Below are 27,788 nucleotides of genomic sequence, written 5' to 3' on the forward strand. Positions count from 1 at the left end.
GCAGAATTAGAACCTGGTCACAGATACACCACTTTAGGTGACTGCTCTTCAAAGTGGCATTAATGCCAGTGAGGTGCGTCTTCTTGGACTTCTCTCCCGACACAAGCCATTCCTGTCCTTCTGTATTTTTGAACAGCAGAAAAGAATAACCCATCTTTTTTGTGTGTAGGTGAAATGTAAAGAAAATTATCATCAGATTAAGGACAAAGATACAACAGTCCTAGAAACAGTGGATTATGACAGAACCAAGAACCTGAAGAATCTTTACAGCAGAGTGAGTTATTTTTCTCTTCTTCCCTGGAGACAATAACGGAATAGTTGGGATAAGCACCTTACCGCCCAGGTTTTTTCAGGCACTTCCAGTTTCCTATTTTATCTCCTCAGTAGTCCTAGTGACAATTCATTGAGCCCGAAGTGGAATATCACACCATGCTGTGCATTGGCACAGATTTGGGAGCTCCTTCCTTATTGCAGGTGAGCACTGTTGAAACTAGGCTACCCTCACCCTGGACTTGTCCTTCCCTGGCTTCTCCAGGGACAAGGGGCGTACAGCCTACAAAGACACTTTTTTTTTGTCTCCTCTGAATTGGTTAATTCAACAAACTTTTTAAAACTTTATTTTGAAACTCTTTTAGGTTTCCAGAAAACTTGCAGAAAGAGTCCAGAGAATTCCAGCATAGTTTTGTCTGTAATACAATCATGGAAACTAAATTAACCTTGTTGCAGTGTAACTTACAGACTTCATCCAGATTTCACCAGGGTTTTTCCACTAATGTGCTTTTCTATGTCAGGCGCCAGCCTGTCATCCCATTTTGCATTTAATTCATATGACTCATTAGCTTTCTTCAATCTGATCATTTCTCAGTTTTCCCTTGTCTTTTTCTGATTGTAACACTTTTGAGGAATACTTTCCGGTTATTTTGTGGAATGCCCCTCCATTTGGTTTTATATGATGTCTTCTTATGATTAGATCAAGACAGTCCATTTTTGGCGAGTTTAACACAAAAGCTTCTCTCCGGCATCATGGCAGGTGGGACGTGATGCCGGTAACTGGTGATGTTGAACGTGGTGACTTGGTTAGGTGGCTGGCTGCTGAGCTTCTCTACTGTAATGTCGTGATTTTTCCCTTTGTTGTTAATACATATCATGGAGGGAGATATTTTGGGACTTTGCAGATAGCCTGTTTCTCTTCAAATGTTCTCTCATGTATTTTACCATCTATTGATGGGTCTTGCCTGAAACAACTTTTAGTATAAAATATGCCTATTGGTGATTTTCTGTTTTTTTTTTTTTCATCCCTCCTACATTTATCAATTGGAATTCTTCGGTAAGAAACCACTCTTTCTTCCTACCATTTGGGTTTTTTTTTTTTTACTTGTATCAGTAAGTAATTATATCTGAACTCATGGATATTTAATTTCTTCTACGTGATGTAGTCTAATACTGCTATTTATTTTGTTGCTCAAATCATTTCACCTTTCCCCATTGGGTGCCTTTCAGGGTGGCTCCTATAAGAACTTAACATACTCTGTCATTGTTTTTGAGTGCTTCCTTACATTCTGGCACCACAAGATGTTCATCTTGTATTTACCTGCTCCAGATACCCCCTCTCCAAGGAGCCCTGGTTTATGTATTAAGGATTGGCATTTCAAAGGCAAAAATCTCAGCACTAGGCGTGCTCACTGCTGCTGGGACCCTTCTATGGACAGAGCTTAGAAATATATTATGGATACTAACCTCTATATGCATACATATCAGTATTTATTTCTATATTTGTCTAATTATATGTGTGCTTTGAACCATGAGTTCCTATTGATGCTTCCTATATCATTCAACACTACAGACTTTAGACTTCTATCTTTTATTTTTCCAACTTGTGGCTTTTTTTTTTCCTAGAAAGCCTGGCCCTCATTACCTATGACATGTTTGCTTATTTGTTCAACTTTTTTAAAGGTTGTATTTATTTATTCATGAGACAGAGAGAGGCAGAGACACAGGCAGAGGGAGAAGCAGGCTTCTTGCGGAGAGCTCAATGCGGGACTCGATCCCAGGACCCCAGGGTCACGCCCTGGGCTGAAGCCAGACACTCACCCCTGAGCCCCCCAGGCGCTCCTATTTGTTCAACTTTTATCGGCACATAGTTTTGAGAATTGCTAACCCATATTCCTGTGAGAAACAAATGTAGTAACTACAGTATCTTATTGGTTATTTTTGTCTATAGCTTAATGAGTCAAAATACCATTTTCAAAAATAAACTAAATTGTTTTCTAACTCACTTCCTTCAGCATAGTCTTGTTATGCATTTGTAACACAGTTAGGTTTATTTGTTATGATTTCTATTCCATTGGTGTCCTCTTCCCCATTCAGCTTGATTCTGTTTTAATTTACACACAGTAAATCACTCTTTGTAGTATATAGTACTACAGGATGTTTTTTAAAACAAGATTTTATTGATTTGAGAGAGAGAGAGAGAGAGCATGAGCAGGAAGAGGGGCAGAGGAAGAGGGAGAAGCAGACTTCCCTCTGAGCAGCGTTCTCCAAGCTCATCTTGACCTGAGCTGAAGGCAGATGCTTAACCCACTGAGCCACCCAGGTGCCTCTGGACTATGGCTTTTAACAAATGCAAAGTCATGTATTCACCCCAGTGAAGCCACAGAAAATCTATCACCTCAAAATTACCCTCTTCCTTTTCCTTCTTTGAGACCCATAGAAGCATTTTCTGGACCTATTTTTAAAGAAACAAACTTTGAAAAACCTTTTCCAGAATGTCCTGCAAATGGGATTATGAAGTCTGCAGCCGTCAGGTCTGTTTCTTTGTCTTAGTAAAATCCACATGTGTACTCTACACATTGCTGTAAAAACCAGTAGTTTATTGGATTTATTGCAGAGTGTGATATTCCATTGTATGAATATACCACAATTTATTCATTCACAGTCCAAGGACACCTGGATTGTATCTAGTTTGTGACAATTATGAATAAAGCTGCTATATACATTTGAGTATAGGTTTTTGTGCATATGTAATTTTTGTTTTCTTGAGTAAATAAATACCTAGGAGTGGAAATCTTTCTTGAGCTCCCACTAGCTACAAAAATGTAAGATAGGATAAATAGATTTTAAGTTAGTGGTTTTCACCCTTCAGGAATTCCTAGACCTAGAGCAAAGGAACACAGCGTCAAAAACTTTGTTTTCGTTTCCATACAGTAAAATGTCACTCTTTGTGGCCTACAGTACTATAGCTGTACAAATGCATATTCATACATTCACCACTGTTGTCAAGATGCAGTGCTCCATGATAACTGCCAAACTGAAATAAGTACTATGGAAGAGAACAGAATAATGGACCAGAAAATTATGGTCACAGCATTAAACCCATTATTTACTGAGGGGGACTTGGGTCCTGCTGAGTATGAAGATCAGGGGTTGTTAAGCAGTGTCTGAAAAAAGATACAGGAAAAATCCCCTTCTAAAGATCCAACCAGAGTGCATTTTCTGTACTCACAAAATGGTTTATAACCCCTGTAGAACCTGTACAAGGAAGCTTGGGATGGAGTGAAGCCACCAGCTACATCCTGCCTACCAGTACCATGTCCCTGATGCATGCTAAGAACCAGAAGCATCTGGCTAGCAATGTAAGTCAAGTGCATTGTGATGGCCTCTCACCCACCCTCTACCTTCCCCAGTTCTCCGCTCCTAGAATTTTTCTACTGATTCATGTGTTTTATTTATTTATTAATGAATTTATTTTTTATTGGTGTTCAATTTGCCAACATACAGAATAGCACCCAGTGGTTATCCTGTCAAGTGCCCCCCTCAGTGCCCGCCACCCATTCACCCCCACCCCCCGCCCTCCTCCCCTTCCACCACCCCCAGTGTTAGGAGTCTTCATGCTCTGTCTCCCTTTCTGATATTTCCTACCCATTTCTTCTCCCTTCCCTTTAATTCCCTTTCACTATTATTTATATTTCCCAAATGAATGAGACCATATAATGTTTGTCCTTCTCTGATTGACTTATTCCACTCAGCATAATCCCCTCCAGTTCCATCCACATGTGTTTTATATATTATATGTTTGTGTATATTGTAAAAGAAAATCTAAAATTACAATGAGCTATCTAGATATCGTATTAAGGTTTATGAACTTCGGGGATCCCTGGGTGGCGCAGCGGTTTGGCGCCTGCCTTTGGCCCAGGGCGCGATCCTGGAGACCCGGGATCGAATCCCACGTCGGGCTCCCGGTGCATGGAGCCTGCTTCTCCCTCTGCCTGTGTCTCTGCCTCTCTCTCTCTCTCTGTATGACTATCATAAATAAATAAAAAATATATTAAAAAAAAGTTTATGAACTTCAACCCTTTATGCCCAGAATGTTCTTAAGTAAAGCCTTTTATTGTAAAATTACCTATAACCTTCATTGCAGTCCTAAGAAGCTAGTTCTCTTTCAGAAGTTAACCTCCTTTAGAGACTTTTACCTCTTAATTGTGAACCTTTTACATAGCATTTTATTTTATTTTATTTTTTAAAGATTTTATTTATTCATGAGAGACAGAGACACAGGCAGAAGGAGAAGCAGACTCCCCACAAGGAGCCCGATGTGGGACTCGATCCCAGATCCCAGGATCACACCCTGAGCCGAAGGCAGATGCTCAACTGCTGAGCCACCCAGGCGTCCCTTACATAGCATTTTAGATCAGTATTTCTCAAACCCTGTTTTTTACCAGTGAGAATGTTGTATCAAGTACACACACACACACACACACACACACACACACACACAGCTGACGTTTATGTGACTTCCTTCTGACATATGACAGAAGACTATGTACTGCCAAACTAAAGGCAATACACTCTGATCTTTTCAATTCTATTCCATTCGTTTAAATGCTAGTGGTCCAATAAAATTTTTCAATGCCTTCTGGCCTAGAGATGCGTATTTAGTAAAAGACTTTGTTAGACAGTATACGGAATTAATTTAATATTTACCAGATCCCACCTGATTGCCATACATTCTTTACCTCGACTTCTCTGGTGTATAAGAAGGATTTAAGAACCAGATTGCCTTGAGACCTTGCACAATTTCCTACATAATTGGCATATTATTTTATCTTCCCAGCGCCTATATAAATCAGTTTATGAAAAGAACAAGATGAGAATCCACATCGTGCCTGACATGGTGGAGATGGTTACTGCTAAGGAATCTCAGAAGAAAGGCAGTGAGATTGATTACTGCCTACACCTCTGTGAGTGGATTTGCCACCCTGACTTGCAAGTCAACAGCCACATCAGGAAAGTCACAGATCAGATCTACAGCAACGTAAGCCCACTGCTTGTGAAGGTCCCCCGCGCTGGCTCCACATGCCCATCCTGAGGGGAAGCAGACCCACCTGCATGTACCCTGGCCTTCTTCCAGCGTTGCTGTCCTCTGTACCCATGGGTCTGTCCCTGGAAGCAGGGCTCTGTGTGCCAGTGTTTTCACGGCACCCACAGCCTCATTGCATAACACCCTTCGAATGTCATTCGATAAAGTCCTCCCAGGCCCACTGGGTGTCTGTGTTTTTGGTGTTTGAGTTACGGTCAGTTTCTTTTTTCTAATTCCCTCTATCCACCGCAATCTTTAGATTGTATACAAGGATGACCTCAACTGGCTAAAGGGCATTGGATGCTACATCTCGGACATTCCTGAAATTCTTCATGCCAAGCATGTTTATGTTCTATGTAACCATGGGAGTTTGCCCTATCTTATGGTTTTTTTTTTTAAAGTGTATTTCCTTTTCTACGTAGTCTAAGTCAAAGGGGGAGTTATGTACATTGTCACAGACCAGCTATGTCTTAAATGGTGTTGAGGATGGCTGATCTGGAGAAGAATGCTAAGGAGCAGGGAACGGCTGTTTCTTGGAATGCGCGTAGCTCTCTATTCAACAACACGGTCGAGCTGTCCTGTTGTCCTTCCCTGGAACCTCTCTCTACATTTGGACTATTTCAGATCTATCAAGCACATGATTCTCCTATTAGGGAAATCTCACTTGTGAGGTGTTTGTGACGCTATAGACAGGACCTATTTATAAAGAGAGAATTTGCTAAGCAAATTAACACTGTAATAAAGGTTTCAGTAAAAATGCGTAAATGTTCCTAGAAGAGCAGTTGTCAAGCCTGCTAGAAGGCTCTAGAAGCTCCATAGGACTATAAGCATCGATTATGCAGATTGTCCTAAAATTCAAATGCCTCCTGGTCGATTGAATATGTGCTAATGAAAGTAAATGTCATGAGTTAAAAGCAACCAAACCCTCCATGAAAGCAGCAATTTCTAGAACCGTAAACGGTCTACCACAGGCTTCTTTTATTCCTCTTGGCAGATCAAGTACAAATCTCACACACAGAAGACCAGGAATGGCTACAAGTTGGTCACAGACACACAAGTCTATGTGCAGGCTGTGAAAAGTGGGAAACAACTGAGTGATGTAAGTCCCCGTGGGGAAGTCGTGTGGACAGTAATAAATGGGGCCACCACTCAAACAGAAGTGGCAAAAAAAAAAAAAGAAAAGAAAAAGTAAGTGGCTTTTGCTAACTGGGAGACCAGAGTTAGTGTCCTAGATAGTACTTATGGTTCTGCTCATATTTCCTAAAACCTGGTGTGTTCAATCAGTTCCCAAGGTGGAGGTAGAAATGCTATAACTATGGAATACTCAGTGTTTTAGAGTTTTTTGCTTTAAAGTTGTTTTTTGAGGCCTCGTGTCAAGAGCAGCAGTTGTATCTTGCTGGTCAGCCCTCTGGAAAATTAGAGCTGGTCATGGCAGGGTGAGGAGGGGGCAGGCCGTGCAGTGAGCGGTGTGGGTTTCGTGGGGCCCCTCGTCCGTGGTCTGGGAAGGCCCGGTGCCCAAGCCTCGGCCCCATGCCACATCCACTCTCTGACTTGGGGGGCAGAGCCAGCACACGGCTGCTCTTTTATTTTCTTTTAACTAAGCCCGCAAATTAGTAAGTAAATATCAAATCCCACCAGCGAGTTAGAATGTAAAAACCCATTGTTTTGAAACTTAGAGCCGTACCATAGCCGCTGTTCCCTCCCTTTGCTGAGCCATGTCCTCTGCTTCTCTCATGCTGCGGGGTCCACATGCCACTTGCGAGCCTGTGGACAAGACAATGATGGATCAGTTGTTGAGGCAAAGGGAAACCTACCTACCTACTTCCCTTCCCCTTCCCCTTCCCCTTCCCCTTCCCCTTCCCCTTCCCCTTTCCCTCCCTCCCTTCCTTCCTTCCTTCCTTTAAGAGAGACTTAGGTTTCCATTTACTTTGCTTCTTTCCAATGATGCTGCTGTGATCAGAATCAGCTGACCCCTCTTCTATCTGACACAGGCCATCTACCACCATGACTACATGGATAGCGTCAGAGGCAAGGTGGCTGCAACTATGAAAACCATGGAACTGGATGGGCCCTTCATGCACACAAGCTCCAGAGTGAGGTGAGCAGTGAGAACCCAGTGCAGGGGGCAGCAGAAGTCTAAGGGGCGGCCTCCGAGGGCCAGGCCACTGGCTTTTGCAGAAACCTCCTTGGCTTGTGCTTTATCTCAGCCTGACCTTCTCAGTTGTCAATGCTATTCCATTCACCTGAGTTAAAAAACAAAGAAAAAACCCAAACAGTACACAGTCTGTCTTCCCTCCTGGTTGGTGGGATTCTTACACCACGCAAGCAATGGGCATTCTTAGAGCAACATTGCATTTACATTTACAAGATACGAGGGAGAAAGAAAGCCAACCTTTCTCAAACAACTTAAAACCAAGATGACAAAGAGAAGACACATAATCATAAGGGACTACTAGTAGTAAGAGAAAGGGCTAGAAATTACTGTTGGAATTCAGAAGAGAAAGACCTGGATTCCACTCACTTACTTAATATCCCTTTTGGGTGTTACCTGCTCAGGCAACATTGGTTTCCCTCTTTGATGTCACTCTCCTGTACTGAATATTGAAAAACATTTGCTCTTTGATGTCTCTGATACTATTCCTACTCCTGGATCTCCCCCCCAAAGACAGGCTATTTAGGATCATGGTCAGAAACTCCTTTCCCCCATCTGCCAGGGATTGGGGAATCGTGACCTCTTCATGGCCTGACACTGTGTTTATTGGAGGAATGGGGTTCCAGGGATGTGCCTTATCATTATGACTGTCTCCGGGACTGTGATGATGTGAATGCCATCTAAGGGTTCACGACACAGGCGGCACTGACTGCCTGTTCCCTCTACTGCTCCCGTTTTCTTGCTCGATTCCATGCAGGTAATTGGGCATACGTTCAAAACATAGAAGAATTATTTCCTATGGGCCCCTTCACTCATCGTTCACTCGCTCACTCTCTTTTTTAAGGTTTTATTTATTCATGAGAGAGACAGAGAGAGGCAGAGACACAGGCAGAGGGAGAAGCAGGCTCCCTGCGGGAACCCGTTGGGGACTCAATCCCATGACCCAGCGTCACACCCTGAGCACCCCCAGGCATCTCTCTCGCTCTCTGTCTCTCTCTCTTAAAGATTTGGTTTATTTACTCGACAGAGTGGAAGCGAGGGAGCATTAGCGAGGAGGGTGGGGGTCGAGCAGGGAGACTGATGGGCTCAGAGATGTGACCCGAGCCCAAGGCCTGGGCAGTGGAGCACGCAGGCACCTGTCGGTTTCGAAGCAGGGGGTCAAGGATGATGCATTAGTTACCTGGCCCTTTGAACTCCTCTGACTCCTCATGACATCGGCCTGGTAAACAAGAACACGCTGCATCCCGACCGAAAGCCTGGCATGGGCCGCGTGCGATGCGCATGACTCGATGGGCCCCGGCGCAGCCTGACCCCTCGCCCTCCGCAGGACCTGTACCCAGGTGCCGGCCGACGTGACCAGTGCACAGGATACCGGCTCCCTGGTGACACAGCCGCCTTCCAGCATTCCAGGGAAAAGCACTACCAGATCACCTATGTAGGTGCCTCCCCGCACCACGGCCTGCCAGGGGAGGGGCGCTGACCTGGGCCCCTGGGGGCTGGGGGTGTGTGTGGAGGCCCCCGCTGAGTGTGGTCATCACGGCGCCTTTGCCTCAAGAAGCGTAGGAGCATCCCTGTGACCCCAGGCACCCCATGGGCGGCTGCAGCTGCCTGGGGACAGGATGTTGTGTGCGTCCCTTGGGCAGACAGGACTGCTTGTGGGCTAGCTGGCTCCGATACTGGCCCCACCACATGCCCTCTGCACACTGAGCAGAAAGCTGGGGATGAAGGGGCTCCTGCTATCTGGGGCTTCCTAGCCCAGTGGCTCCCACCACCCTGCAGGGATGCTGGGGATGCTAGGGAGCCCCATGCAGGGCAGAGCCCGGGGGTGCTGCACACAGCCTGCAGCCCTCTTCTGCTGCCTTCGGAGTCTTGGGACCCAAGCTTGCCGGCCAGCCAGTACACAAAACCAAAGACCCAAACCTACAGTATCCAAATCAGACACTTGCAGATCCAACCACCTAATATGTCTTTTTTTTCTGGTAAATCCATCTGGAAAGCCACTTGTTGGCCTCAAAAATAGTCGCTCCTCTCTTCCCTGCAGGTCCTAACTTCCAAGCTGTGCTGGGACTAAAAACACAGGCCTTCCCCCACCTAAAATGAATAAACACCGCTCAACACCTCGACATTTAATAGTGAAGCTTGCAAATTCCAAAGATAAATAGAAGATCCTTAAAGCAGCAAGAGACAAGAAATCTCTAACTTTTATGGGGATGAATATTAGATTAACAGCAGACCTCTCCACAGAGACCCAGGCAGGCCAGAAAGGGCTGGCAGGATATATTCAGGGTCCTACATGAGAAGAACATGCAGCCAAGAATACTTTATCCAAGGCTCTCATTCACAATAGGAGAGATAAACAGCTTCCAAGATAGGCAGGAACTGAAAGAATATGTGACCAGGAAACCAGCTCTGCAAGAAATTTTAAGGGGGACTCTTAAAATTCCTCTTGGAGAGGAAGTCCAATGGAACAATCCACAAAAACAGGGACTGAATAGGTATCATGATGACACTAAATTCATATCTTTCAATAGTAACTGAACGTGAATGGGCTTAACGACCCCATACAGAGGCACAGGGTTTCAGACTGGATAAAAAAGCAGGACCCATCTATCTGCTGTCTACAAGAGACTCATTTTAGACAGAAGGACACCTACAGCCTGAAAATAAAAGGTTGGAGAACCACGTACCAATCATATGGTCCTCACAAGAAAGCAGGGGTAGCCATCCTTATATCAGATAAACTGAAATTTATCCCAAAGACTGTAGTGAGAGATGAAGAGGGACACTGTATCATACTTAAAGGATCTATCCAAGAAGAAGACTTAACAATCCTCAATATATATGCCCCGAATGTGGGAGCTGCCAAATATATCAATCAATTAATAACCAAAGTTAAGACATATTTAGATCATAATACACTTATACTTGGTGACTTCAATCTAGCGCTTTCTACACTAAATAGGTCTTCTAAGTACATGTCAAAGAAACGAGAGCTCGAAATGATAGACTGGACCAAACGGATTTCACAGATAACTACATAACTTTATATCCAAATGCAACTGAATACACATTCTTCTCAAGTGCACATGGAACTTTCTCCAGAATAGACCACATACTGGATCACAACTCAGATCTGAACCGATACCAAAAGATTGGGATCATCCCCTGCTTATTCTCAGAGGATGATACCTTGAAATTAGAACTAAATCACAACAAGAAGTTTGGAAGTACTTCAAACACGTTGAGGTTAAGGACCATCCTGATAAAAGATGAAAGGGTGAGCCAGGTAATTAAGGAAGAATTAAAAAGATTCATGGAAACTAATGAGAATGAAGATAAAACCATTCAAAATCTTTGGGATACAGCAAAAGCAGTCCTTGGGGGAAATATATCTCAATGCAAGCAGCCATCCACAAATTGGAAAGAACTCAAATACAGAAGTTAACCTTACACCTAAAGGAGCTAGATGAAAAAGAGCAAATAGATCCTACACCCAGCAGAAGAAGAGATTTGACAAATTAACATTCGAGCAGAACTCAATGAAATAGATATCAGAAGAACTATGGAACAGATTAACAAAACCAGGAGTTGGTTCTTTTGAAGAATTAGTAAGATAGATAAACCATTAGCCAGCCCTATTAAAAGAAGAGCGAGAAGACTCATATTAATAATATCATGAATGAGAAAGGAGAGATCACTACAAACACCAAGGAAATACAAACAATTTTAAAAACATGAGAAGCTATACGCCAATAAATTCAGCAATCTATAAGAAATGGACGCATTTCTGGAAAGCCGCAAACTACCAAAACTGGAACTGGAAGAAATAGAAAAACTGAACAGGCCAGGGAGGAAATTGAAGCAGTCATCAAAAACCTCCCAAGACACAAAAGTCCAGGGCCAGATGGCTTCCCTGGGGAATTTATTCCAACGTTTAAAGAAGAAACCAAAAAAAAAAAAAAAACCATACCTATTCTACTAAAGCTGTTCAGAAAGATAGAAATGAAATACATCCAAGCTCGTTCTACGAGGCCAGCATCACCTTAATTCCAAAACAAGACAAAGACCCCACCAAAACGGAGAGTTATAGACCCATACTCCTGATGAACATGGACGCAAAAATTCGCAACAAGATACTAGCTAATAGGATCCAACAGTACATTAAGGAGATTATTCACCATTACCAAGAGGGAAGTATCCCCGGACGCAAGGCTGGTTCAACACTCATAAAACAATGTGATTCATCATATCAGAAAGACAAAAAACAAGAACCATATGATCCTCTCAATAGATTCAGAGAAAGCATTTGACAAAATACAGCATCCATTCCCGATCAAAACTCTTCAGATTGTGGGGATAGAGGGAATATTCCTCAACATCTTAAAAGGCATCTACGAAAAGCCCACAGCACATATCATTCTCAATGGGGAAGCACAGGGAGCCTTTCCCCTTAGATCAGGAAGAAGACAGGGATGTCCACTCTCACCACTGCTATTTGACATAGTCTTAGAAGTCCTAGCCTCAGCAATCAGACAACAGAAAGAAATAAAAGGCATTCAAATTGGCAAAGAAGAAGTCAAACGTTCCCTCTTTGCTGATGACATGATACTCTACATAGAAAACCCAAGAGACTCCACCCCAAGATTGCTATAACTCATACATCAATTTGGGAGCATGGCAGAATACACAATCAATGCCCATAAGTCAGTGGCATTTCTACACGCTAACAATGAGACTGAAGAAAGAGAAATTAAGGAGTCAATCCCATTTACAATTGCACCCAAAAGCATAAGATACCTAGGAATAAACCTAACCAAAGAGATAAAGGATCCACACCCTAAAAACTACAGACCACTTCTAAAATAATTTGAGGAAGACACAACGAGATGGAAAAATATTCCATGCTCACGGATTGGAAGTATTAATATTGTGAAAATGTCAACGTTACCCAGGGCAATTTTCATGTTTAATGCAATCCCAGCAAAATACCATGGACTTTCTTCAGAGAGTTAGAACAAATTATTTTCAGATTTGTGTTGCATCAGAAAAGACCCCTAATAGCCAGGAGAATATTAAAAAAGAAAGCCACAGCTGGGGGCATCACAATGCCAGATTCCAGGTTGTACTACAAAGCTGTGGTCATCAAGTCAGTGTGGTCCTGGCACAAAAGCAGTCACATAGATCAATGGAAAAGAATAGAGAATCCAGAAGTGGACCCTCAACTTTATGGTCAACTAATATTCGACAAAGTAGGAAAGACTATCCACTGGAAAAAAAGACAGTCTCTTCAATAAATGCTGCTGGGAAAATTGGACATCCACATGCAGAAGAACAAAACTAGACCACTCTCTTGCACCATACACAAAGATAAACTCAAAACAGATGAAAGATCTAAATGTGAGACAAGATTCCATCAAAATCCTGGAGAACATGGGCAACACCATTTTTGAGTTCGCCCACTGTGACTTCTTGCAAGATACATCCACGAAGGCAAGAGAAACAAAAGCAAAAGTGAACTATTGGGACTTCATCAAGGTAAGAAGCTTTTGCACAGCAAAGGATACAGTCCACAAAACTAAAAGGCAACCTACAGAATGGGAGAAGATATTTGCAAATGACATATCAGATAAAGGGCTAGTATCCAAGATCTATAAAGAACTTCTTAAACTCAACAGCAAAGAAACAACCAATCCAATCATGAAATGGGCAAAAGACAGGAACAGAAATCTCACAGAGGAATACATAGACATGGCCAACATGCACATGAGAAAATGCTCTGCATCACTTGCCATCAGGGAAATACAAATCAAAACCACAATGAGATACCACCTCACACCAGTGAGAATGGCGAAAATTAACAAGGCAGGAGACTACAAATCATAGGATGTGGAGAAAGGGGGAACCCTCCTGAACTCTTGGTGGGAATGTGAACTGGTGCAGCCACTCTGGAAAACTGTGTGGGGTTCCTCAAAGAGTGAAAAACAGATCTTCCCTACGACCCAGCAATTGCACTGCTGGGGATTGACCCCAAAGATACAGAAGCAGTGAAATGCTGGGATGCCTGCACCCCAATGTTTATAGCAGCAATGTCGACAATAGCCAACCTGTGGAAGGAGCCTCGGTGTCCATCGAAAGATGAATGGATAAAGAAGATGTGGTCTATGTATGCAATGAAATATTCCTCAGCCATTAGAAATGACAAATACCCACCATTTGCTTCAACGTGGATGGAACTGGACGATATTATGCTGAGTGAATTAAGTCAGTCGGAGGAGGACAAACATCCTACGGTCTAATTCATTTGGGAAATATAAAAAATAGTCAAAGGGAATAAAGGGGAAAGGAGAAAAAACGAGTGGGAAATATCAGGGAGGGAGACAGAACATGAGAGACTCCTAACTCTGGGAAACGAACTAGGGGTGGTGGGCGGTGGTTGGCGGTGACTGCGTGACAGGCACTGACGGGGGCACTTGATGGGATGAGCGCTGGGTGTTATTCTCTATGTTGGCAAATTTAACACCAAGAAAAAATTTTTAAAAAACATAAAAACACACGGTTTCCCTTTTATTTTCATAGCTGCCTGCCAACAGGTTTTTCTAGGCAACACTGAATTTTATTCCTCTCTGCACCTGGCTTATATAGCCAAGAAAATAATTGCCAAGGTCCTGTTTACTGGTGACATTTTGTCCCTGACTTTTTCTTGTACTTAATCCATGGAGAGTGATTTTCAAATGTAAGCAGCAGCTCCTTCCTGTGTGAGGAATGTACAGCTACTCTTTGTGACCCAGCAGCGAACTCGTTCTGACTCTGCCTTCCCAGTACAAATACAGAGAAGAGTGGGAACACATCAAGGCACACAGATACACACTTGGCCCTAAAGAAATCCCATTTGTCCATGTCCAGAGGGTGAACAATGTTACCAGTGAGGTACAGTGAATGTTGATTCTGCGGGGGGGGGTATTGAGTTTCAGAGGCCACGGCTTTGTACTATATGTTAGTTAGAAATCTCTGTATCATCAAGGAATGAGAGGGTCCTTTTTGTTACCATTTTGGTGTTTGTATCCATCGGTGACGTCTTTTTGTATTTGGCAATGCCATTGTCAATCCCAATTCACAGATTATGATGTAAATTAATTCCTTTTTTGAGATTCGTTATGAAACATTTACTAATGAATTTGCATTTTAGTCTAATTCGTGACCCTGGTTTTCTATATACATGGTTGGCCTGTATATCTGACCATATCCAACCATCTGATAGAATGTGGAAGACTTTATGCTCAGAATTCTTCACCTAACTAAAATAAGTACCATTTCCTCTTTTTTCCTGTCAGACACTTCCTTGATCCTTAATTGCTCCTCTAATGGCTCTTTGTGTAGAATATTTGATTATTGATTAGTCAACAGTTGCCCTCATCTTCCCACACTAAATACCTGCAGTGGTTTTGCTTCCAGTGTAGAGATAGTATCGACAGTTTTTTTTTTTTTTGGAGTTCAATTTGCCAACATAGAGCATAACACCCAGTGCTCATCCCATCAAGGGCCCCCCTCAATGCCTGTCACCCAGTCACCCCCACCCCCCACCCACCTCCCTTTCCACCACCCCTTGTTCGTTTCCCAGAGTTCGGAGTCCCTCATGTTCTGTCTCCCTTTCTGATATGTCCCACTCATTTTTTTCTCCTTTCCCCTTTATTCCCTTTCACTATTTTTTATATTCCCCAAATGAATGAGACCATAAAATGTTTGTCCTCCCTGATTGACTTATTTCACTCAGCATCATACTCTCCAGTTCCATCCACGTGTATGGACAATTGTACCACAGACTGAAAGACAAGATTCACACAACTCCTGATACACCTGAAATCCGCCAAGTCAAGAAGACACAAGAGGCTGTCAGTGAGGTGAGTATTTTCTTAAGAGAGAGGGCAGGCTGTGGCACCCCGGGAGGAATGTCAGCCATGTGGTCTCTGATGTGTGTGTTTTGGGCCATTTTTTCAGTTGATCTACAAATCAGACTTCTTCAAGATGCAAGGCCACGTGATCTCACTGCCTTACACACCCCAAGTGATCCGTTGCCGCTACGTGGGAGACATCACCAGTGACGTAAGCATCTCGTCTGGGTCTTTCAGAAAAGCTCATACCAAGGGGCTGTGTACATGTAAGCCAACTGGTGATCTTTGAACTGCCTGCTGCATTGAGTCCTTCTACACTGGGTATACAGCTTGGAGGTGAAATTGTGTGGAAGCGGGACCCCGCATTTCTCCAACCACGGAAACAGTAGTAGGAAGAACGTTTAGGAATTACAAGCATTGCTGGCCACCACTCTGAATTCAACACTGAACCATGACCGGCCCCTCACCCTACCTCGTCTCGTCCTGGGTCCCATGTAGTATCCTTCTCCTGCTCATCCCCACGCCCATCCTCATTAGCAACTTCCTCCTCCCATGTTTGTTTCTCCTTAAATGTTTCCATCTCCTGAAAGGCCACTCCATTCAATCCATGCTTTCCTCCCATCAGTATAAGAACAACAAATAGCAATATTTTCCTTAGCTCAGGATTAAATTTAAAAACCTGTGATTCATTTGAGTGCAAGCCAACTAAGAGTATAGGGTGGACGTGTTCAACCAAAATGAAACCTGTATCAACATGAAGGTCTCACTACTCTTATTGGTTCCTGGTTTGCATTTAATCCTGGCCAGCTTTATTTCTGTTTCTGCCACACAGATTTAATATAAGGAGGACTTGCAGATCCTCGGGACTGGGCTGCTTCCTGTGTGACATTCCTGACATGGTCCGCTGCCGGCACGTGCGCAAGTTCTGGGCGAGTGCACATCTTCATGACACATAGCTACCCTGGCACAGCTTCCATTACCACGTCACCAGCCTCAATATAATTCTTTCAATGACTGATTAACTTGTGCTTCTGTTTTCTTTTTTTTCTTTAGGTCTAACTACCTGTACACTGATAAGGCGAGGAAGATGTGAGACAGATACCAAGTGGTGCTTGACACTCCAGAATACAGAAAAGTACAGGAACTGAAGACACAGCTGAGCGAGGTAAGGATGCTGAACCTGTCACTGCCACTGACTTATTCCTCTGTCAAACAGGCAACTGCGCTTAGAAAAAAAAAAAGTCTCCCCTCTGATGTAATTATGGAGTGCCTACCGTGTCTAACTAAGCAAGTCAGTTGACCTTGTTTTGCCTCAGTTTCCTTATTTTGTCCCCTTTTGGTAAGATAAGGATGTTGGTACTTGACTACCTGTGACTGGAGCTGCAGAGAGTTAATTTTATAAATTGGAAAGGCCTATGTTACACTATTGTTGTGGTCTCCAAACCAAATTTATTTAATTTATTTCAAAACTTGCTCTTTAATCCCTGTCATCAGAAACCCTAACCTTGGTGGTGCCATTTGAAAAGTCTTTCATGGCTCCCTGCTCTGCAGCCCACACACCAAATTCTGAACTATTTTGTTTCATTGTCAGTTGGCCTCGGGGCTTCCAGTCTATCACAGCTAGTTGGGTATAGATCTTGTGCTCTCCCCTCCATTCCTCGTTCCTTGAGGGTTGGACCCCGTCTTATTTAGATGTGTGTCCCATAGTGCCTTGGCTGTAATAGATGTCCATGTTGGCCAGTGATTAAATGTGCTTTCTAAAGGTAAGGGCGTTCCACAAATGTAAATGCTTTTCCTATTACAGATGAGTTGGCTATTCTCATTCAACTCATCTTTGTCGTGTAGCTTCATCAGACTTCACTGAGCGAAGCCACACATTGGCAGTCAGGCCACTTGACTGACTCCCCATTTTCAATAGTTTTAGTGGCTGCCTATTAGGAATCACTTATGCTCTTAGACTTAAAGATGTCCTGGCACACCAAAGGTTGCCTGCAGTGAGGGGGTGGGGGTGTGCAGCTTCCTACACTCCTAGTGAGCTAGCGGCAGAGGGTGATAAGTTCTTTAGCTTTCATAAATGCTAAATTGAGCCCATTTGCTTTGCTGAAAGCTTACCTGCGTCCCTTCCCCTGGCACCAGCACTTAGCCAGGAATGCCTAGGTTCTTGTATCTCAGCAAAGTGCTTCTCTGCACTGGCCATATATTAGAACCACCTGGGAAGTATTTCTAAACTCCCCTTGAGTGGGCTCTGACTCCCCAGCCTCACAGCAGACTTTCTGATTCTCTGCATGTAGGCATCTGCGTGCTTTTAGCTGCTCCATGATTCTAATAATGATTCTAATATGCAGCCAGTGTTGGAAAGCACTGCTTTAAGTAGCACGCCTGTCCTCCAGCTACCACGTCGTAAAACATTGTATGGTAACTTGAGATGGTTATTGGGATCTCTGAAATACCTTTATTTTTCTTGGCTATTTGGATTCAGAATTATTTAAATCTTCCATTTCTCCTTTTCCCAATTCCTGTTAGGATTTTGTGTGTCTTGTGCATCCACATTGAGGAATAAGACTGGCTATCCTTTAGTCATTCCTTTTCTCCCACACTTGCCTCACTGGAACAATGATGTGAGCATGATAAAATACTGAGCCACCTCCTCTATTTTTTAAAAGACTTTGAGAGGATTGGTATTCATTCTTTGAATGTTTGGTAGAATTTAGCAATGAAGCCTTCTGATCTTGGACTTCTGTTTGTTAGGAGGTTTTTGATGATTGATTCCATCTTCTTCCTCATCATTGGTCTGTTTAGATTTTCTATTTCACCATTATTCAGTGTTGGGGTGTTGTATGCCTCTAGGAATTTATCTATTTCTTTCAAGTTGTCCGGTTTGTGTAGCACATCATTGTTTATAGGAATCTCTTTGATACTTTGTATTTTTGTGGTATCCAGTATTCCATCTCCTCTTTCATTCTGAGTTTTTCTCTTTTAGTTGGTGAGTCTAGGTCTAGGTTTGTCGAGTTTGTTTATCTTTTCAAAGAACCAGCTCTTTCATCGATCTTTTCCATTGTATTTTTAGTTTGTATTTTACTTCTTCCCTGATCTTTATTTCCTTCCTTTCTCTAACTTTGGGCTTATTTATTCTTCTTTCTCAAGTTCCTTTAGGTGTAAAGTTGGGCTGCTTTTTGAAAATGTCCTTGTTTTTAGAGGTAGGCATTGTTATAAACTTTCGCCTTAGAACTGCATTCCGTAAGTTTTGGTATGTTACATTTTCATTTGTCTCAAGATTTTTTTTTTATTTCTCTTTTGATTTCTTCTTTGTCCCGTTGTTGTTCAGTATCCTACACTTGAAAAGAATGTGTATTCTGATGCTTTTAGATGGAATATTTTTAAGTATCTGGTCTACTGTATGGCCAGTGTTTCCATATCGATTTTCTGTCTGGATAATCTATGCATTGACATAAGTGCGAAATTAGAGTCTCCAGCTATTATTGTATTGCTGTTTCTCTGCTTAGGTCTGTTAGTATTTGCTTTATATATCTAGGTGCTCCTATGTTGGGTGCATATTTACAAATGTTATATGTTTTGTTGAATTGGCTCCTTTATCACTATATGATGCCCATCTTTGTCTCTTATTAAAGTCTGTCTTGTCCATATAAGTATAGCTACTCCTCCACGTTTCTTTTGGTTTTCATTTGCACAAAATATCTTTTCCTACCTCTTCACTTCTAGTCTCTCTGTGTCCTTACATATAAAGTGAGTCTCTTGTAAGCAGCATACAGATAGGTCTTAATTTTTATTTTATTTTTTAAAGATTTATTCACCTATTTTAGAGAAAGAGCAAACAAGCGTGAGCAGGAGGGGCAGAGGGAGAGGGAGAATCTCAAGCAGTTTCTGTGCCAAGCATGTAACCTGACTTGGGGTTCAATCCCACATCCCTGAGATCATGACCTGAGCTTAAACCAAAAATCAGATGCTTAACTGACTTTGCTACCCAGGTGCCCTGGTAGATTTTGTTCTTTAATCCATTTCGCCACTCTGTCTTTTGATTGGGGAATTGAGTCTATTTACATTTTGACTAGTTATTGATTATGTATTATAGGCTTAGTGCTATTTTATTAATTGTTTTCTGGCTGTTTGTATAGTCTTGATCTCTTCCTTTCTTCCTCTCTTGCTCTCTTCCTTTGTGCTTTGATTTATTTTAGTGGCATGCTTGTATTTCTTTCTTTTCATCTTTTGCATATTTCCTATAGGTTTTTCCTTTATGGCTATCGTGAAGCAACTTCTATAACAGTCTATTTAAGTTGATAACAACTTAAGTTTGATCCCATTGTAAAGCTCAACATTATTTCCCCCCATGTTTTATGTTCCTGATGTCACATTTTACATGTTTTTCTTTTGTGTATCCCTTACTTAATTGTAATCAGTTATTTTTATTATTTGTCTTTTACCACATATGCACCTTTCCAGTGAGAACTATTCTTCATATGTGTTCTAAACACTAATTAGCACCCTTTCTTTTCAATTGAAAGAAATCTCTTTAGCATCTCTTGGGTTGTTTCTGCTTTTTTTTTCTTTAACATCCTTTGTAAGGCTGTATTAATGGTGAGAAAGTCCTTTAGCTTTTGCTTGTTTAGAAAAGTCTCTCTCCTTCACTTCTGAATGATAACTTTGCCAAGTAGACTAGTGTCGGTCAGAAGGTTTTCTCTTTCAGCCGTTCGAATGTATTGTGTTACTCCCTCTGGTCTGCAAAGTTTCTGCTGAAAAATACCTGATACTCTTATGGCGGGGGGGGGGGGAGCCGCAGGGAGAGGGGTGTGTTCTATTGTATGTAACGAATTATTTTTTTCTTGGTACTTTTAATGGTTTCTTCTTGTCTTTAAATTTAACATTTTAATTATTATGTGTCTTGGTGTTTATTTCTTTGGGATCCCCTAATTTGAAACCCTCTGTGCTTCCTAGATCTGGATGTCTGTTTTTTTTCTCCTGGTTAGGGAATTTAGTATTTCAGCCATTATTTTTTCAAATAAGATTTCTGTCCCTTTCTCTCTTTTTACTTTGGGAAGCCCTATGATGCAAATGTTAGTCCATTTTATGCTATCCACAAGTTTATAAGGCTATCTTCACTTTTTTTTTCATTCCTTCTCCTTTGCTGTTCTGATTAGGTGAGCTCCCTGTCTTATCTTCAAGTTAATTGATCTTCTGCCCTATCTATAATTTTCTGTTGAAACCCTCTAGTGTATTTTTCAGCTCAGTTTTGTATTATTCAGCTCTGTGTCTTCTATTCCATAGTTTCCTATATTTTCCATCTTCTTGTGACATTCTTACTATGTTCATTCATTCATTCATGAATGAATACTGTAGGTCATTCAACAACCTGCGTTCCTTTTTAGCAGCTCTATTGACCACTAGATGTGTGTCAGACCTAAGACCTACCCCTCAGGCCAAAGATCTAGGACAAGAAAAGAGGCCTCCTGCTCAGAAAGACTGGGAATTTGCCCGAGTATGCTGTCTGTGCAGTGCCTTTGGGGTGGTAGCCTGCTAAAAACTGTCCTTCCAATTACCATAGTCCTGTGGAACTCAGGAATACAAGCCCCCCAGGCTACCAGTGACAGGCAATCAAGGGGTATCCCCTGTGGCAGCTGCATAAACCAGGGACCAGGTGTGTAGAAATCTTCCTTCCAGGATATATTGGCACTGTGAAGCACACCAGAGGGTTAAAGACGATGATAGAATATGTCCTCTAAATTCTCTGAAAAGGATTATAGTCCGCCCCAAGATGCATTTTTAATTAGAAGCCTGCCCCTCAAGCTGCAGTCACAACGATTAGCTAACACGCCTCCTTTACAGGAAGACTGAGCTCCTGACTCTGTTTTCTCTAGCTATGCCCTGGGGGGTGGTTGCTATTGAAGAACTCTTTCTCCATTGGTTACAGTCCTAGGGGACCCACAAGAGTAAGCCATACCAGCCACCAGACCTAGATCTTAGAGGGGTGTCTCCTGGTTACAGTTTTAAAAATCAGACCCCAGACAGGGCTATGAGCTCCTTTCTGGGTGTTCTTTGTTATAAGAGTTTCATGGGATCAAGAGCACAAGCTTCCTTGACCTTCAGAGCCAAGTGACTAAGAGGTGTCCTGTAGGAGGCAGCTACAAATATCAGAATGAATGAAAGTTTGCCCTTTGTGACAACTTGAATGGACCTCAAGGCCATAAGCAATGTGAACTATGCAGACAGAAAAAGACGAATATCATATGACCTTTCTCATATGTGGAATTAGAATTCTTTCTGAGCGGGATCCCTGGGTGGCACAGTGGTTTGGCGCCTGCCTTTGGCCCAGGGCGCGATCCTGGAGACCCGGGATCGAATCCCACGTCGGGCTCCTGGTGCATGGAGCCTGCTTCTCCCTCTGCCTATGTCTCTGCCTCTCTCTGTGTGTGTGTGTGTGTGACTATCATAAATTAATTAATTAATTAATTAATTAATTAATTAAAAAAGAATTCTTTCTGAGCATTAAGATATGATTAGATCAGAGCCTTAAGAAAATCTCCTTCTCAGACTTGTGAAAGATGAATGAGTGGTCCAACGGAGGAGGTGTTTTGGGAGGCTTTTGAAGATGTGTTGAGAAGAAATGATATAAGAGGCCGAACTAGGGCTGTATCTGTGAAAAAGGAGAAGGTGGGTCAGACTTAAAGGCTGTCACAAAGTTAGGAGCCCCGAACTCGTGATCATTTGTTGTGGGAATGAGGGAAAAGTCTAGGATGACTCCCCCAAGTGTCTGGTCTGCATGACGGGGAGATCAAGGAGTCTTTTAGCAAGGTAGAGAAAATAGATAAGGAAGCAAATTGGGCTGGAGATGGAGATAATATAAAAAATTCTGCATTGAACATGGTTAAGTTCAGAACATTTTTGAAAATTTGGGCCTACGATAGCCAAACTGTGGAAGGAGCCTCGGTGTCCAACGAAAGATGAATGGATAAAGAAGATGTGGTTTATGTATACAATGGAATATTACTCAGCTATTAGAAATGACAAATACCCACCATTTGCTTCAACGTGGATGGAACTGGAGGGTATTATGCTGAGTGAAGTAAGTTAGTTGGAGAAGGACAAACATTATATGTTCTCATTCATTTGGGGAATATAAATAATAGTGAAAGGGAATATAAGGGAAGGGAGAAGAAATGTGTGGGAAATATCAGAAAGGGAGACAGAACGTAAAGACTGCTAACTCTGGGAAACGAACTAGGGGTGGTAGAAGGGGAGGAGGGCGGGGGGTGGGAGTGAATGGGTGACGGGCACTGGGGGTTATTCTGTATGTTAGTAAATTGAACACCAATAAAAAAAAAAGAAAAGAAAAGAAAATTTGGGCCTGACTTAGGAGAAACACTGGATATATCCATTTGGAAATCCTCCATCTCACATTAATGATTGAAGTCACAGGAACAGACGAGATTACCCAAGGGGAACGTATCCGGTAAAAGAAGCCAACCCTGACTCCAGCTAGTGGCAACCTTGGGGAAGGGCAGAACCATAGATGGAGGAGTTCCTAGGAAGGCCACTTAGGAGAGAGCACCAGGATGGGGAGCAGGGAAGAACATTTTCAGGAATGAAACAGCTGAGCAGTTTCAGTTGCTACAGAGAACCTTTCTTGCATTTGGTCGTTGTGAAGTTTTTGGCGGTCCTAAGGACAGTGACTACCTTGGTGTGGTTGCACGGAAGCCATACTGTTACCTTGAGAAATTAATTAAGGAGAAAAAGAAGAAATACGTAGTCGGCTTGGCTGTGAAAGGTAGAAAGAAACAAAATCATTGGTAGAGATTGGAAAAGGCTTAGTGAAGGAAGGGAGCAAACTTTGTTTGCAGATGAAGGACTGAAGAAACAGGAAGGTCGAAGATATAGAGAAGATATAGAGGGGAAGCGGATAATTGCTGGCAGAGGCTCCTAGAATGGGACAGGGGAGAGCAGGACCCAAGAACACAGTAGGAGGCTTGAATCATGGGCAAGCTACAGAATGTGTCTTCGTTTGACACAAAGGAGAAAAGAAAAGAAAAAAAAGGATAAAAGAAAGGGAGGGCTAAGGAGGTAAATATATTATTGGTTTTTTGAGCAGCAACCAAGATTGTTGCAGTAGGACAGTAGGACAATCCCCGATTTCTCTATGAAGTAAGCAGTAAAGGCATCTCTCAGCAGAGACCATAACATGCAAATAAAGCAGAAATAATGATAATGACTATTTTATGTCCAGGTATTGTACAGGGCTGCAGGCAAAAAGCAGAAGTCAGTCTTCACCTCAGTTCCTGATACTCCTGATCTTTGAAGAGCCAAGCGAGGGCAGAAGCTTCAGAGTCAGGCGAGATTCATAAGCAGAGCCTCACAAACCTGCAGCGCTGGCGTCACAGTGGGTGGTTATGTATACTTGCCCACTGCAGCCCAGCAACAGATTGTCACACTGGGTTGTCCTTGATGCAGCCTCGTGGCCCTTAACTTCAAGCAGTTCTCTTTGGGGCCATCATAACTGTGGCTGTGTTTTACCTAAGCAAGCAATACCACGTCTGTCTTTCTAAATCGTGTACAACTTTCGTCATTGGGTGGATGAACGGTCTGTGGACCGAACTGCTTGATTCCTTCTGTAGGACCCATCTATTGTTCGTGACCACTTTTATGCATTCAGACAAAATGGGGGGAGAATGTGTTGAGAGCTTTGTTAGAATCCTCTCATTCTTCCATCGGCATTCTTTATCACATGGATTTAGATCAGGCCACACTCAACAGTAAGGGTATTAGGTGACTCGGATGTGTGTGTATGTGTTTCCGAATGTGAAACAGAGGGAAACAAATGAAAAGAAATGCATATCATACGTGAAAACATCAGGACGAAAACAAGTAGACACTCCCATTTAAGGGTTAGAAGTGAATGAAAATGACTGAATACTAAATAACAAATGTTTTGTCTCTATAACATCTGATCCCTATTCTCTGATCATTTAGTATCTTTATGTTGAACTTGCCACCAAAGAGAGACCCCACCATCATGCTGGGAAACAGACCAAAGCCCTGAAACACGCTAAAGACGTAAAGGATATATGGTCAGTGAGGTAAGTTGGGAATTTGGCACCGAGGTACACTGGGTTAAAGAAAAATATCCTGGGGTGCCCGGGTGGCTCAAATGGATCGTGGAAACAACACCACTGAAACAACAAAAGGCACCAACAGTATCAGTCGGGCACGGGAGCCAAGAATGATGCTAAGAGATGCTAAAAGCCTGTTGTTTTTCTCATTGGTCCTCTCAGTTAGCAAAGCTAGGACCCCTTCTTATAATTCCTTGGTAGCATTTGCTAGGGACTCCTGAGAAGTCATTGCTATTTATCCATAAAGTCATGGTCTTGGAGTCAGCCAAACATGGTTTCAAATCCTGTTGTTGTCACCTGCCCACTATGACTCTATATGATTTACTTAATATCTCTGAGCCTCTGTTTTCTTATATGTGGACTATGGTTAAAAATCACGATAATTAAATTAGGTGGAACAAGGTATCATATATAACATTCCTGGCACAGAGATGGGCTCTTAGTGGACACTCAGAAAAAGTTCGTTCCCTTTCTTCTCTTGACCACCTAAATCGTGAGAATGACACATTGGTTAGAATTAGGAGGGGACGGGCTTTCATCTCCCATACCACATGATCAAGGACGCAGCTGGCTTTTAATGATAATGAGATTACCTGTTGGTAAAGATCTGAAACTAGAGGAGCCTGGGTGGCTCCGGTCATAATATCATGGGTCATCAAGCCCTGAGTCAGGCTTCCTGCTCAGTGGGAAGTCTACTTCTCTCTCCCCCTCTGTGCTCAAGGTCTCTCTCTCTCTCTCTCTTGTTCTCTGTCTCAAACAAATAGTATCTTTAAAAACATATGAAATGAATCAGTTCAGGGTAGACAGTCTGTTCTTAGCAGCATATTTTTCAGAGCCCACCTACAGATGCACTACACCCATTGCCAGAACTGGAATCCCTAGAGGACTGGCTGCACACTGGGACTTAAACTCGGACAAAAGACCAATCAACCTCTCATAACCCCTCAATTTAAGAATATACTGCTCTAGGCTTTCAAGGCATCTTAAAGTCATTAGAGTGATCTCTAAAGAGAAATGTGAATTGAAACAGCAGAATTGAAACAGTATCTCAGTTCCATAATTTTCATTTGGAGCTGAAAGGAGTCTGCTAGTTGGACTAGCACCTTGTCCCCTGACCCTGTGAGACATGTAGATCCCACCCCTGGTGTCTAGTGGCATGAGATCCAGTGGGCTGAGCACATAGTGCTGGCATCTCCCGAAACATCCAAGGTAGTTAGCATGCTCTTCCCTAAATGTATAATGCGCATGTGTGCTGCTCAAAGCTGCACTGTACCAACACACCAAGGCACTGGTTCTCTATTGTTGGGGGCCAGGGGCAGACCATTTTGCTTCAAATAGAAGCTGAGAGAGTTGTATACTACCCTCAAAGTCCATCCCCTAGGATAATTTTAGTCTTCTTGTGACATCCCCAATCTTTATCACTTCAAGGATAATTTGAACGAGCCTTCTCTACATCACCCCTCTCTGGGGTGGTCACTAAGTGAAATTGGCCCCAGGGCTCCTTACACCCCAATGGACAGCCCGACCCTACTCCTAGTCCTCTCTCCTACCAGTACTGATAACTCTAACCTTCAAAATAGTCCAATGTAACAAGGATGGTATCTGGCATTGAGTTTGGCTTTTCTACGGTGTCTGTCCCCCCAAGTGGAGCTAAGCAACTTTATGGGATTATTCATGTGAAAACTAAAGTTACGATGTCAGAGAAAAGACCGCTTTAATTATGGGTTGGTTCAGCTACCCAAAAGACTTGAGGTTGAAAACCGACTGCTCAGAGAAGTACTCATCTTGTGTAAATGGGATTAATCTTCTGTGACATTCTTAAAGTTAAGAGATGTCATCTCTTGAAATACCACAAAGATCAAGATTATAAAATAAAATTTCAGGACTGCCTCATGGAGAAGGTATTTTGATACTTGGAGTTAGAAACTAAATCTTTGTCCTCTTTCCATGTACATTAATAAGTCTTTGGCTCCACAAGATTGTTTACTTTTTTTCTCCTCCCAATCAGCTTTTCGTTTGCTTGCTTGAGTTTTATCTATCTATTTATTTTAAGGGTTTTATTTTTTTTATTTTTTTCATAATAAATTTATTTTTTATTGGTGTCCAATTTGCCAACATACAGAATAACACGCAGTGCTCATCCCAAGTGCCCACCTCACTGACCGCCACCCAGTCACCCCCACCTGCCGCCTTTTTTTTTTTTTTGCAATTTGGGATATTCTTATTATTTAAAAGGCCTTACAAATAAAAGCAGAAACAATCACATTAATCAAGTGTATTAACTCATAGTTCTATTAATAATCATTAAAATTGTGTGAGGAATACATTAATAAACATTGAAAATGATAGTATTTTCCCTGCTGTGACATTGTCAAAGAAAATAAGGAAAGTAAGGGTGAGGAGTTACCCAAACTGTCAGAGACTCGGGACTTTCCAACGGGGGTGTGGGGTCAGACAAGACTTGTTGTCCAGCAGCTTCCACTGTATTGCACGCTCTTTCCCCAACCGATGAGTTAGCCAGTGATCTTTTTTACTAGTTGCCAAAATACCAGCTTGTATCGGGATAGGTAAGTGATGGTTATGAGAAGGATCCTGGGACAGCCTCTGGAATCAAGGCAGGCAGACATGTGTCCCAGACGGGAGGCGTTTAGTGGCCACCCTGCAAACAGGTTGGCCCTCGACCATGGGAGCCAGGCCGCCGCTCACTGCGAGGACAGGTCCCCCCAGGGGAGGACCGGAGAGCTGGAGGAGGAACAGCCCCTCCAGCAGACAGGCGGAAAGCCAGGAGGGCTGCTTGCTGAACGCAGTTCCAGGTGGCCAGTCTCACCCCAAAAATGCATGCCTGACAGCCTGTATCATTGCTTCCTTTTCAGAGTGTCCATCATCAGCAGTGATGAGGACCCCCCGCTCTGGGTGTGGTGTCCATCTCCGAGGGTCCCTTTGTCATGTCCTCTGGGATCCATTCTGCTTGTGAGAAGCACAAAGGTCTTTTGTTGTGGAGGCCTGCCATGTCACGTCCAGGGGAACAGATCCTCCAGGCGTGTTTCTTCTCCTTCTGTCCAGGTGCATCCAGTTCACGCCTTTCCAGCCTCTGAGTCCCCACCGAAGCTGCATACCTAGGCCGAGGCATCTCGTGGCTCGCCATCTCTGAGGACCTCAGGCGAATCTGGAGCTTCTGGGATGAGGTCAGACTGTCCTGCTGTGCTGCTGCGGGAAACATCAGGGGCAGTTGTAGGAGATGGAGTGCTGTGCTGTTTGGGGCAGCTCTACCTAGG

General features: G+C 42.8%; 1 protein-coding gene across 1 annotated transcript; it reads left to right on the forward strand.

Moving 5' to 3' along the window:
• LOC144299619 (nebulin-like) lies at positions 1-27,788 on the forward strand. The gene is made up of 12 exons (XM_077875012.1): positions 1-73; positions 170-274; positions 3,526-3,632; positions 5,111-5,311; positions 5,616-5,699; positions 6,351-6,455; positions 7,348-7,454; positions 15,280-15,406; positions 15,504-15,608; positions 16,451-16,562; positions 24,374-24,480; positions 27,577-27,788. The coding sequence occupies exons 3-10, from the start codon at positions 3,588-3,590 to the stop codon at positions 16,454-16,456; spliced, it is 780 nt and encodes a 259-aa protein (XP_077731138.1). The 5' UTR covers positions 1-73; positions 170-274; positions 3,526-3,587; the 3' UTR covers positions 16,457-16,562; positions 24,374-24,480; positions 27,577-27,788.

This window comes from Canis aureus, chromosome 27, assembly GCF_053574225.1.
Source record: "Canis aureus isolate CA01 chromosome 27, VMU_Caureus_v.1.0, whole genome shotgun sequence".
Classification (NCBI taxonomy): Eukaryota; Metazoa; Chordata; class Mammalia; order Carnivora; family Canidae; genus Canis; species Canis aureus.